At 35.7% G+C, this 14,079-nt stretch overlaps 1 protein-coding gene, 1 long non-coding RNA gene and 1 pseudogene across 4 annotated transcripts; 1 reads left to right on the top strand and 2 right to left on the bottom strand.

Moving 5' to 3' along the window:
* Positions 1-648: 648 nt before the first annotated feature.
* On the bottom strand, positions 649-3,168 carry LOC147530901 (uncharacterized). Of its 2 annotated transcripts, XM_086649025.1 has the most exons (6): positions 3,148-3,168; positions 2,858-3,064; positions 2,171-2,224; positions 1,998-2,080; positions 1,506-1,705; positions 649-912 (listed from the first exon to the last, which is right to left on the bottom strand). In XM_086649025.1, the coding sequence occupies exons 2-6, from the start codon at positions 3,052-3,054 to the stop codon at positions 739-741; spliced, it is 708 nt and encodes a 235-aa protein (XP_086505151.1). In that variant the 5' UTR covers positions 3,055-3,064; positions 3,148-3,168; the 3' UTR covers positions 649-738. The 2 variants fall into 2 exon arrangements, with proteins under 2 accessions (XP_086505151.1, XP_086505150.1); XM_086649024.1 differs by having other exon boundaries at positions 2,858-3,160.
* A 1,669-nt stretch (positions 3,169-4,837) lies between these two features.
* On the bottom strand, positions 4,838-6,459 carry LOC147530902 (uncharacterized; annotated as a pseudogene). The gene has a single exon (XR_015227965.1). The product of XR_015227965.1 is annotated as an uncharacterized LOC147530902 (transcript).
* A 1,350-nt stretch (positions 6,460-7,809) lies between these two features.
* On the top strand, positions 7,810-11,530 carry LOC147530903 (uncharacterized). Its single transcript, XR_015228381.1, has 2 exons — positions 7,810-8,131; positions 10,150-11,530. It is a non-coding gene; the product is annotated as an uncharacterized LOC147530903 (long non-coding RNA).
* The last annotated feature ends 2,549 nt before the right edge of the window (positions 11,531-14,079 follow it).

Below are 14,079 nucleotides of genomic sequence, written 5' to 3' on the forward strand. Positions count from 1 at the left end.
TGAGTATCATTAAATATAGTTTTGCGATTGACGAATTTTTTTTGACAGATCCGAGATACTATTAAAATATTAACAAAATTGTAAAGAGAGAAAGAGGTATATTCTAGGGAGAGAGAAAGAAAAGAGAGATGAGGGATGAAGGTGGTGGCCATAATTGTTAGTGGCAGAATTTGTGGTGAGATGAGGTTTGAGGAAGATGAAGATTAGAGGGCAAGAGCTAGACAAGTTCGTTAATTTTTGGGTGAAAAAATATATATAGCTCCTAAGTCAATAATGGTTGACTAAGTCTTTATTCCCTAGACATTTTTCTTTATTCTCCAAAGCCGCGACTTATATACACATAAGTCTACAAATTTATTAAAGTGGTAGGTGTTCATTTTTCTAAAAACATTCACTCTAATTGTCGATGTTAACTTTTTAACTAATTCAATATCGATGATTTAGAATAAAGTATAAACAATTTAAATTTCTAATAATATATATAATAAAAGATATACAGGTAGATATACACTTGAAAGTTTTAAAATTTTATTAAAACTTTAGGTATTGATTATTCTGAAAACATTTACCCTGGTTGTCAATAATAACTTTTTTTACAAAATCAATTTTCATGATTTAGAATAAATTACAAACAAATACAATTTCTAATAAAATAAATAATTGAATTAAATTTCAGAAAAATATAATAAATTAAAAAATAAAAGAAACTTTTTTATACATTGGTAATGCATGGTAAGTTCACGCCTTCTCTTCTTTGGTTGAAACAGCTGGTTCCGTAATATTTTCGACATCCTTGCCTTCCCCATTTTCTTGCTCTTTCATTTCCATGTTGTCTTCCTTTGTCTTTTTATGTTTTTCATGATTAACTATTGATTCTATCTCCTCCTCTGTCTCTTCTCCCATTTCCTCAATCTTTAAATAATTTTAAATCCACAAGAAATATTAGATTAGAAAAAGTAATAGTAATATAGTACGAGAATAAAAGATTGTTTATAAAAATAATTTGAAATAAGAGCATATACAAACAAATAAAGGTATATAGGAAAAACTCCAAATGGAACACGCCTCTAATCGAACTAATTCAAGGATTAGGTAGTTTAAACAAAGATTAATTATCCTTAACTTAAGATTAGGTAGTATAACACAAACATTAATTTTATCATTAACTTAAGGGTTAGGTAAGATACAAATTAAATTAGTAGTATGGTTAAATTAACGAGGATGTCTATTCTGACTAATCAATCTAAACTAGCTATTCAAACGAGGAATTAAAGAAGCTAGTGAGAGATGACCAGAGGGGTGTAATTAGAATTAGGCATACTTAATTTGCTGATTGATATGTTTCTTTATAAGTTCTTATTGTTTTATTTGTCATTTTCTGATTCATTAGTTTTGTAAAGGGTCAGGCCCTTCAACCCGTTGACAATTTCAAATAAAAAAATCACAACTCAGACAAAGACGGAACGTCGGAGATTTTCAAAGAGAGAGAGAAAGAGAAATGTGACCTTATGAATGAATTGATCAGCTACATGAGCATCTTCAGCAACATGTTTGGCTACATGTTCAACAGCACAGGCTGCATCTCTGAGCTTACCTTCTGGCAAGTGCTCCGCCACTTCATCCGCCACCTTCTCCACTCCCTCTGCCAACTTCTCTACCACCTCTGTCACTGCATCTATCGTATCTACAATCGTTTCTACCTGACCTAATCAATTGATTAATTTGAAACCCCATGCACATTAATTACAATATGGAAAATTACATAAATACATTTTTAGTCAGGTTAATGAAAAAAAATACATGAAGGACTAGAAATAGAAATGAGTCAATGCCAAACTCCTCATTTAATTTGACTAATTAAATACAGTTTCTCATAATACTAAAGAATCAAATCTTATTATTTTTCGTTAATATGATTAAAATTCATATTAAAATCAATATTTTGGACTTAAAAATGATTACTTATAATAAATTTATTCCAATATACTAGTTCATACCTTTTATATTTCGTATGGGAGTCCACGTGCACTTCCAGAATGGTAGAAATATTGATATCAACGTCCCCAAAATCCATGTTTTCCTACAAGATTTTGATATCGAAATGTTAGTTTATCGGTTAATTAAGGACATGCAAATGATTAAAAGATAATAACAATTAAATGATTATTACCAGTTACCGGGAGATGGTCCGGCCGGTCCACCGGTGCCTTGAACTTTTACATCCCTTCATCGATTAAAACATGTATTTAGTTAGTAAGACTTGAGAGAACAAGTTAGTTCATAGAGTTAGTTCCCAATTTATATATGAAAATAGAAATAACTTTTAGATAGAGCTAGTGATCTAATATTACACACAAAAACCATAATTAGGGAAAAGTTTTAGTGATAATGAGATTGGTATTGACTAATTTGCACTTGTTGAAGATGCAAGGTTTTGTCCAAAATAAGAAGAATAGTGACTAATTTTGAAAGTAAATCTCATTCAGAAATATTAGATTATTAATTAATCTCAACTAGATGATTATTGACCAATATTAGATTATTGACCAATATTAGATTATCGACTAATATTAGATTATAGACTAATCTAAACTAGAAAACCGCGAAACAAAAATGATAATTTTATTTACAAATTAAACATAAATGCATTAATTGATAAAGGGGCTCATGAGTATTCTCAAGGCCCTAGATCATGGCCTGACCAATTGGGGATGGCCACATCATCTTTCGGTCGTGGTCCGCCTCAAACTTGAGACAATTTAACATTTTTTCTTTGTGTATGTAATTTGAAAAAACTCCACAAACCCAAGATTTAATAGAACAAAATAAGCCTGGGCTTAAGGTCATAGAAAATTACATCTTATGGTCGCTCTTCGAAGTTTCTCCTGCACAAATTTTGACCCTTAAGAACTCACGATTTGCCAAAAACGCATGTCCATGCGAAGATGAGTAGCTCTTCAAAGATATTGAATGAAGAACATATGGTTGGTGTGATCGTTGACGGAAATTATTACCGGAACTCAAAGAACTCATTATTGATGTTGTAGCAGACATGTTCTTTAAGCTAGAAGTTTCAAATGAAGAAGAAAATAATGTATGTGGGAGTTGTTTATGTATATAGGTTGGTTGTTTAGGTTTTCTCAGAGCTAGATAAGACTTAATTGTGATGTTTATGAGTCGAAGTTTCAATTAATGAGTTCTATATATATAGAAAGAGAGATAGAGGGGAAGAAAGGGAGAAAATACTGAAATGTTACCAAACACGCGATTTCAAATACAAGAAGGGTGAAGGAAGAATTGGATTTGTCAAAACCAAATCTAGTCTTTGGTACAAGAATGAAAGTCAAAGTTATGTTAATTTTATAAGGACGACTAATAGCCGCCAGCCAATACGTACAATTAAGTATTAACCACGTTTCACTAATGTCATTGTAAGTTTCATAATTTCTTGGAGGTGATTAATCCAAATTTATTACTATAATCATAATAATTTCATATTAGATGAAGATGCCAGGTCACAGTTAAAGATACGAAGGCCTCTCTTCCTCCAATAAGCCATAGACAAAGATAAATCCAACTTTTTTATACTGAGCTAAGAGTCATTACAAATTACATGGTATTGATTTCGTGGATATATTATATCAAGAATTGAATAAGGTACCATCTCACCCACATCTTGAGTCTTAAAGGACAGATAAAGACCCTTAAAGGACATTGATTTCGTGGATATACTAAGTGTCCAACCACTACACCTAGTGGTAGTGAACTGGATAAAATCCAATTAATCATATAAACACAGTAAAATATTCACAAGATATTCTATGAAGAATTGAAAAGTTTATCCTGAGTTCTCCATATAAAACATTATTTTTCGTTAATTTTTATTTTTTGTTCCGGGCTAGATCCACCTATTCCCAATTGCTTGATGTAAATGGATGTTAAAAAAAAAGAAAGGGAACTTGCACAATTGAGCAAGTATCAATGTTTTTAGTTATTTGAGTTTTTGTCTAATTTGCACATATTACCTTAAACAAAGCAAAAGAGATCAAGATTAGAGTTGGTGTACTTGTGATTAATATATTCAAAACCTTAATTACGTGGTCAAGGGTTGATGTTTTACACGGAAATGAAAGGAAAGTGACACGTTTGTCCATTGTCCAAGAAAATCAGGTACTTTTGTAAATTAGGACAAGTTACTACTAGATAACATTTCGAAAAAAAGGGTGGTAGTTAAGTTATATTTCTTTGAGATTAAGAAAAACTATATAATCACGAAAGTGATAGAAAATGCTACGGAAGTAGACTTACCTAAGATCTAAATAAGAATTAATTGTCGGACGATAGTGAAAAAGTCCATCAAGTGAGTTGACTTGAAGATAGAGACCGTTGATTTTGTATTTGTGTAGAATAGGCTTTCATTTGTAGCATCTTCTAATCACAGTGTCACATATGATAAGATCCAAATATCCAAATCAACTAGCTTTCATTTAACAAACTTCATATAATATTAACAGTTGCATGTTCTTGTAAAGAAACAAACCTTAAACACCAAAAACATATGTCTCTACCTTATCTTATTCATTTTCTTCCAATTTCTATACATTAACTTTCTCTCAGTCTCTCCTGAACACAAGTATTTTTCACAAAAAGACCTTCAGTTACTTTTTAGCATAAGAGCATGTCCAACCCCAGCCGGGCTGAGGCCATAAATTCAAATTTATGGCCTCAGCCCCCCGCTCCAAGCCCAGCCGCTTGGAGCGGAGGCTGGGGTCGGCCATTCAGTCGCCCCTAACATTAGGGGCGACTGAATGGAGGCCCCAAGTGACCGTTGGGGCCCCAACGGTCACTTGGGGGGACAGATCTGGCCGTTGGTTTATCCAACGGCCAGATCTACCTTTTTTTTAAAAAAAAAAAAAAAAAAACTAAAAACATTAAATAATTAAAATAAAATTTAAAAAAAGCTAAAAAATAACAAAAATCAAAACAACTTTTAATAATGAAATTATATTAATACAAACCGACTTTTGCATTAATAATCCGACGATCCAAAACACAAAACTAATAATCCGACGATAGAAAACACATTACTAATAATCCAACGACCAAAAGTTATTCATTGTCATCGTTTGATCTCGTATTCCATAAGTGTTCGATAAGATCTGCCTTCAACCGAGAATGAGTATCTTGGCTTCTAATTCGACCTACACGTTCAAGCACTTCGTCCGATAAGTCTTCTCCACGCTCTATCAGACCCATTTCACATCCCTCAATATTGGTTGTAGCATTTGGACCTTCGTCTTCAACAATCATGTTATGCATTATGATACATGCCTTCATAATGTCACTCATGGTCTTTACGTCCCACCAACGTGACGGTCCCCGAATAATTCCCCAACGAGCTTGCAGTACACCAAAAGCTCGTTCAACGTCTTTTCGAACCGACTCTTGTCTTTTGGCATAATATGCTTCTTTTGGACCATGTGGATTAGCAATATTTTTAACTAAAGTACCTCATGGAGGGTATATCCCATCAGCAAGATAATAACCCATATTATATTGTGTGCCATTAACTACATAATTAACTGGGGGACTCTCATTGCTTAACAGTTGATCAAAAACCGGTGAACGTTCAAGAACATTAATGTCATTGCAGGATCCGGGCATCCCAAAAAATGCATGCCATATATGGAGGTCTGACGATGCAACTGCTTCTAGGATGATAGTTGGGGCTTTGACATGGCCAGTGTAGGATCCGTGCCATGAGGCGGGACATTTACTTCATTCCCAATGCATACAATCAATACTCCCTAGCATTCCAGGAAATCCTTGCGATTCACCAAGTGCTAGGAGTCTAGATATATCTAACTCATTCGGATCTCTCAAGTATCTAGGGCCGAACACATGGATGACTCCGATTAGAAATTCTCTTAAAGATTCAATGACAGTAGACTTACCAATCCGACAATATTCGTCTTGTGAGTCGGTCGCACATCCATATGCAAGCATCCTCATTACAGCTGTTATTTTTTGATGAGGTGAGCATCCCTTTTGCCCAAATGCATCAACTCTTTCAGTAAATCTGGGGTTGTACCCCCCAACAGCATTGAGAATACGCAAAAATAAAGGACGATTCATCCTGTAGCGTTTGCGAAACAATGTGTCATCATAAGTTCGAGTTTCATTGAAATAGTCTCTCATGATGTTTTCATGACCGAGTTGTCTATTACGATCTATAGTTTGGTGACCAATAACAGAACCAACATGACGAGAACGTTTTCGTGTAGTGTTATTTTCCATTTCTTCTAACATTCTACGATCATCGTCATCTCTTTGTCGAGCCCATTCATCTTCTTCAAACATCAACATTAATAAAGTAAAATTGGAATTCATGGGATTCAAAGGATTTATGGGATTCATAATATTCATAGGATCCATGGTAGAGAAAGAAGAAGATGAAGTTTGATGAGAAAGAAGAAGATGAAGTTTGTAGAGAAAGAAGAAGATGAAGTTTGTAGAGAAAGAAGAAGATGAAGTTTGTAGAGAAAGAAGAAGATGAAGTTTGATGAGTTTGTAGAGAAAGAGAGATGTATTTATAGAGAAATATGAGATATTTAATATGGTGGTTGGATAGTTAATAATATTTAATATGGTAGAAAAGAGGGAAATTCAAATTTCAAATTCAAATTTTCGGCCTCAAGAGAGGCTGGGGTTGGAGCTGAATTTTAGAGGCTGAGCTGAGGCCAATAATTTTAGGTGAAAAAGTGGTTTTTTCGGCCTAAGACAGGCTGGGATTGGACTTGCTCTAAGGTACCTAGTCAGGGGCCCAGGCCCAAAGCAACCAAAGCGGCTGCTTTGGGCCCCGACCTTCCCGTGACTCTCTCTCATCGAGTTTATGGGGCAGTCTGTATTAAATAAATTTATAAATAATATGTTTGCATGACATGAGTAACCACTCAGTGGTTAAGACCTTTAGCAATAAGGTAGAGGCCAAGTGTTCGATCTCTCCTAGAGACATTATAAAATATTTTTTTCTTCATTTTTGCTTATATAGTAAAGGGGGGCGGGCCCTGTTCCTAGTAACTCATAATGTATAATATTACCCTCTGCGACCCTAAATTTATGCCTAATAGGTCATCTCTTGGTTTGCTTACTTGTTATTATTTGTACTGTAATTTAGTTTATGGCCCATTTTAAACATCCCCTTTAAACTAAATTCCCTAGCTTGTCATGCCCAACGTGCATGCACTTCAATCTTTCAAAGGCTTCACAAAGACATCTGATATTTGATATTGAGATTTAAAATACATCACTATAACATCACCTTCTTCAACGTGCACATAAATAAAATGATAACATATATCAATGTGTTTGCTTCTATCACATAAAACTGGATTCTTTACTAGTGTAATAGTCGACTTGTTATCAATAAACACTTCGATTTGACCATCTTGAGGGCATTGAAGATATTTCAACATCTTTCTCACTTAAATCGTAAGACAAGCCATAGACCTTGCGGCCAGGGGCGAGCCCACATAGGGGCTCGTGGAGGCACATGGCCCACAGGCCCAAATGTTAACTCCTTTAGTTGTTAGAGGTGCCTTTAGTCACCCCTTAGTACCCAGATTAGTCATACCAACTCCATTATTTACATCCCACCTATTCAATAACCCAACCAACTTCAGCCCATTAGTAATTACATCTTGTAACACCCCTATTTTCTATATATATCACATTAGGTGGAAATAACCAAACTCTAGGTCAATTTGGGGTTGGGCCTAATATGAAGAGTAAGTTAGTGTGGGCTTGAGCATCATAAAATAGAAGTGGGTTAGAAGGAAAAACTAGGGTTGCTTGAGCTAATTATATAAAAAAGGGGTCTAGAGCTCTTTTTGTAGATCTAGAACAAAAATTAGAGATAGAAAGAGAAATGGTATTCTTTGGAGAAGATTGTGATGAATAAGTTGAAGAAATCTATGTATTATTTATGTTATGGTTAGTATATCTTCTTAATCTTCAACAAGCCACTCTTAGTGAATGAAGATTGGATAAAGAAGAAAAGAGGTAAAGATGGAGTTCTCTAGAGAGAGAAAGAGGCATGATTGTGGTCTTGATGTCATCTAAGGCAAAAGAGGTAGATTTCTTATCTCTTAATTCTTTTGTAGGCTTTTTCAATTGATTCCATGATAGGTTTAGTATTGCTAATCACATAAAGTTCTATAAAGAATGATCGAATGATTTAGATATTAGTTCTATCTTGAATTCCATAAAATATCTATATAGGACAATGTTTTGATCTAACTTCAAAATTAGATATGGATTTATTGGTAACGAATCTCAGTGTGTATCTTATATGGTTGGAAAGGTCTGTTTGTCTACTTTCTAGAGGTTCAAACGGTGAGTTAATTGAAGTTCCGAGCGAGGAGTTACAATAGTTTTCGTACGAGGTGTCAGAGCAGTCCCTACTGTATTTCTGTCTAGATTAAAAGTAAATCTGGTATTGATTGATAATGAATCTTGTTGTGTATCTTATATTTTTGGAAAGGTATGTTTGTCTACTTTCTATTGGTTCAAACAATGAGTTAATTGGAGTTCCGAGCGAGGAGTTATAGTAGTTTTCGTATGAGGTGTCACAGCAGTCCCTACTGTATTTTGGTCTAGATTAAAATTAGATCTGGATTTATTGGTACCGAATCTAGGTGTCTAGCTTATATGGTTGGAAACGTTTGTTTGTCTACTTTCTAGTGGTTCAAACGGTGAGTTAATTGAAGTTCCGAGTGAGGAGTTATAATAGTTTTTGTACTAGGTGTCGATACAATCTCCTATGAGCGAATTGATTGAGATAATTCACATGGTTTCTATTCTTTAAGCAATGTATTTCCTAGGTATATGGTACCTTATATTGGTGAGTCTATATTTGTTAACTATTATTGTTATTTGTTTGTTTGAGATTGTGATCCACGTGGGGATCTATTATGAGCATCATCCATTTTGACTTGCCATGTGTTGTTGGCTTGAATGGTTTGGTGAACTTGTTTGTAATTCTTTATTAGTGCCAATGTTTGTGGTGTGATGCTATTATGATTGTATGATGCTATTATGTGTGTGATGCGATGGATGTGATGGAGGTTTGAATGAGTTTATGTGGTTGGTTCGACCCTCTCTACCGAAGGTGATGTAGGTATAGAGCGTATGGGGTCGGCGCTAACACAATGGATGACCTTGTGGACCACACTCTCATTCGACTCATGTTTGTTGTATGATGCTATTACGTGTGTGATGTGATGGAGGGTTGTATGAGTTTATGTGGTTGGTTCGACCCTCTCCACCGAAGGTGATGTAGGTATGGAGCGTATGGGGTCGGCGCTAACACAATGGATGACCTTGTGGACCACACTCTCATTCGACTTATGTTTGTTGTATGATTCTATTATGTGTGTGATGTGATGGAGGGTTGTATGAGTTTATGTGGTTGGTTCGACCCTCTCTACCGGAGGCGATGTAGGTATGAAGCGTATGGGGTCGGCGCTAACACAATGGATGACCTTGTGGACCACACTCTCATTCAACTTATGTTTGTTGTATGATGCTATTATGTGTGTGATGATGGAGTTGATGGAGGGTTGTATGAGTTTATGTGGTTGGTTCGGCCCTCTCTACCGGATGTGATCGAGGTATGGAGCGTATGGGGTCGGCGCTAACACAATGGATGACCTTGTGGACCACACTCTCATACAACTTGGAGACCAACTTGTCATATCATTCGACGAGAGTTGGATGATTGTGTCTTTTGGCATAATGTTTTGTCGACTTAATTGTCAAGTTAGGGTTCTATAATGGTCTATCTTGGTGAATAGTGTGATCTTTTTATATCTATTGAAAAGGAGAAAAATTATTATCCCGAGAGTTAATATTGGATTAGAATACGAGGACGTTGAAAGCCTCATAACCAAGAACATAAATTACTAATTTCTACATGCGTGTGGTAAATCTCGTTCTATTATGTTAGTTGTCACGTTAAATTTCAGATAACGCCAATAATGAATACGAATGAAATACTTCCTTGATTGGGGATTGAGCTTGCCTACCCGAGACTTAGGTTTGAGGAAATCTACTGCAGTTGGGTTTTAACCCAGCTATTTCATTTTTCAGGTATTGATTTTGCACTCATGGTAGGCGTCGCTCGTGGATCCAGTTTGAAGGTCTCAAATCTTCGATTTCAAGGCGACTTGAGATTTGGGATTTGGGGCGCTACACATCTCCCAACACAATTAACAATTACCCACCCACCCAATTCGGGGTGGGATTTTGGCCCTGAAATACGGAACCCGCCCACGACCGTCCGAGTCTGAAGGGTCCGTGACCGTCCGATGTCCGAATCGGTTCGTACCAACCCGACCGAAAGAGCTTAAGCGAAAGGATGCGGGCATAGGTCTTTACCCGGTGTTCCGACCGAGTTCGCCCGTTTATATAGTCTGTCTGACCGAACCCATCTATACCCGTATGTTCATCCTACCCGTTATACCCGCCCGCCTATATGCTTGGTTTTAACCCTTTAAATCTGTAGGGTTAGCTACAACCGTTAGATTTCAAGAGCAAAAATATGTAACCTTAGAAATCACTTTTCTTAATCTTGTTTTCTCCTCTCTACTTCTCTAGTTTTCTCTCTTCAAAAATCTTAATATATTATCAGTAACCCTGTAATCCACATTACACCGATCATAATCCGTGAGAAGAAGAATAGAACCGATAGTAGTCCATGAGAAATCTCAATGATGATTATCCTTTAGTTTTGTATTCATTTACTTTTTGGAATCGTAAAGTGAGAGTTTAGAAAATTGTAATAGGATACATTACATAAGACAGATCGAAAATAGGAGATCCGGCAGTCAAGATAAGTTGTAGAAATAATATACGTGTATGTACGTGACAGATCGAGAAGACGAGATCCGACGATCAAGAAGAATTCAGAATATTGAAGATATTTGAAGATATATTGAAGATATATTGAAGATATGTGAAGATTTAGTTTCTTATATCCAGAATATCTCTTGTAACTATCTAATGGTAATATTAGATAGATTTTGTATTATTTCTTAGTTTAGTAATCAGAAACTAGGAAACCCTAAACCCTAAGTTATCTATAAATAGGAGAGGGTTCTAGGAATCAAACTCATCGAGTTATGTCTGACCAATGTAACCGATCAAACCCACGTACAATTGTATGTGGTGAATTATAATAAAGAAGTTGTTCTCCGTGGATGTAGGTCTTGAGTATTCGACCGAACCACGTTAAATTATCGTGTCTTTTACTTCATGTTCATATCTCCGGTTATTATATAATCGTGAATTTAACATGGTATCAGAGCAGGTTATTTGTTCATGTTTTACGCTTCCGCAAATTTCCGACGATTTTTTGTCATTGTGATTACGTAATCGATAAGTTACATCGTCGATTTTTTTTCCAAGTTAATCTTGTGACTATTTATCATCTTGATCACACTTCTAACATGGGGTTACAAAGAAAAGAAAAGTGTCATAACGACAATAAAAGAAAAAAAAGTTAAAAGCTTCATGATTGGTTCGACAAAGAAGGTATGTTCTAGATTTATTTTCCAATTTTTTCATTATTTTTTTCTGATTTTTTTTCCAATTTTTTTGAGATCCAAAATAGACCTAATCTGGTTTATTTCACTACCAGAATAGACCTAAACCGGATCACATAATTGGAATAGCAACAACCTGGTATTGTTAAGACCCGGAACATATTTATCCCAGTCTTGTTAAAACCCGCGTCCAAACAGACCTAGGTCAATAGACCGAGTCAATTCATTTTGACCCGAGAATCCCTTCACACGCTGACTAAGGTCAGCAAACGTTGACCATGACTTTGGTCGTCTTCTCCGACGAGAACCATCTAGGGCTTTCAGCCGATTGCTTTTCCGGCTTCAGTCCTTCACCAGACGCATACTTCCGTCGTCTTGGACCATCATTTATTTCCTCCAATCGATTTCCCTTCCGATTTAATAGAAAATCAACCGTTTACTTCTCGGTTGTACACCACCGCCGGTCACTCTCTCTCTCTAGAATATTTCTGTCGGCTGCAACGATTAAGCCTTGAACGGCTGTTTCCCCTCTTCGCCGACACTCCTAGACGAAACCTAGAGCTCCCTAGATCTCTTTTAGGACTTTAGTGACCGGAATATCTTCTCTAACGCTTCCCCACGGTGACCGGATTACCATCTTACCAGAACCCTAGCTTACCAACAATTGGAGATCACGGAACTTTCTGTCTCCCTCAACTTGTTGACTTAGTCAGCGACGTTTGACCCGTGTTTCATGACACGTGCTGACGTCATCATTACGTCATCACTGCTCGGTCAATACACTTCGACCCGTGATATTTCATCTTCTTCCCGTGAAATAAACCCTAGGATTTGATTTGATGGACTTTCCGGTGATATTTACGTTGACAAACGATAGATTTAATCGTTTTGCACCAACCAACTACGGTTCCACGTTGGATTTGCTGAAGAATTGACCACTGTTTCTTGGTTTCAAACCACCGTCGATCACTTTCTCTCTCTAGAAATACATTCCGTTGCCGACAATATGTGATTCAAATCAATCGGTTTTGGACATGCTAATCACCTAATGTACATTGATTAGGGTTTTTCCAGTACCCTATTTGTGTTTATACCTCTAATTGAGAAAGTCTTAGTTTCTTCAACGAAAACCCCAATTTAGGGATTTCAGTTTCCCCAAATTTTTATTTGGGACAGATTATCTTACCACTGTTGTGTGAGACAGACCACTACTGTCACCTATATCCAACTTTTTTTAGTTGCGACACAATTTTTTTCTGTCACTTTCTCTTCTATTTGTGACACTAAAATAGATTAATTTATTCTATTTTGACTTTTCTTTCCGGATAAATTCGTGCCATTTCCAAAGGCATACTTTGTTTATGACAATTTTATTTCTCTACCAAAATTTTGGACTTTCTCTTCAATGGAGAAATAATTCCTATTTTGGATTTTAATTCCGGAATTCAACCCGCGAAATTTTCATAATCATATTTTTCTTATGATTATTTTATTTCTTCCAATTATATTTTGGATTTTCCCACCACAAATAGAATATATCTATTTTGACCTTTATTTCCGGATTCTCCCATGACATTTTCTAACTCATACTTAATCTATGATGACTTGTCTTTTCTATCAAATAACATTTTGGAATATTTTTCCACCAAATAGAATATCTTTTCAATGAATTGAATATCTCTATTTTTTCGGAATTATATCGATCTTGCATTTTTTTTGGCAATGAATTTAATGTCAACCATCTTTTTGGTTGTTTCTTCTCCAATATTTTTTGGCAATTACGACGATGATTTCTTGCCGATTTTAAACAAAATAACATTATTCTGTTGTCACTCCTAGAGTTCATACTTGACGTTTTTACACGACAAGATATTGATCATCACAACCTTTTAGTTGTTGACATTTTCTTCATACAATGACAAACTTTACATACATGAGAAAAATACATGTAGTTTCGTTGTCATTGATTTTCGCTTAATTTTTTGACCGCAACTACCAACCTTTTGGTTGTGACTTAATCATCGTTCAATCATCTTCCAACGAATCCACAATCTAAGAGTTGGAAGAAGATGAATACGACGAATCAAGAAGTAATTCCTTTTTCTCTCTCGAAGTCGGACACTTCAAAATTTACGTGCTCCAACTTGCGGGGGGGGGGGGGGGGGGGGGGGGGGGGGGGTAATAGGATACATTACATAAGACAGATCGAAAATAGGAGATCCGGCAGTCAAGATAAGTTGCAGAAATAATATACGTGTATGTACGTGACAGATCGAGAAGACGAGATCCGACGATCAAGAAGAATTCGGAATATTGAAGATATTTGAAGATATATTGAAGATATGTGAAGATTCAGTTTCTTATATCCAGAATATCTCTTGTAACTATCTAATGGTAATATTAGATAGATTTTGTATTATTTCTTAGTTTAGTAATCAGAAACTAGGAAACCCTAAACCCTAAGTTATCTATAAAT

This window comes from Eschscholzia californica, unplaced genomic scaffold (assembly GCF_041429995.1).
Source record: "Eschscholzia californica isolate CP2 unplaced genomic scaffold, dmEscCali1.0.p SCAF_6, whole genome shotgun sequence".
NCBI classification, from domain to species: Eukaryota; Viridiplantae; Streptophyta; class Magnoliopsida; order Ranunculales; family Papaveraceae; genus Eschscholzia; species Eschscholzia californica.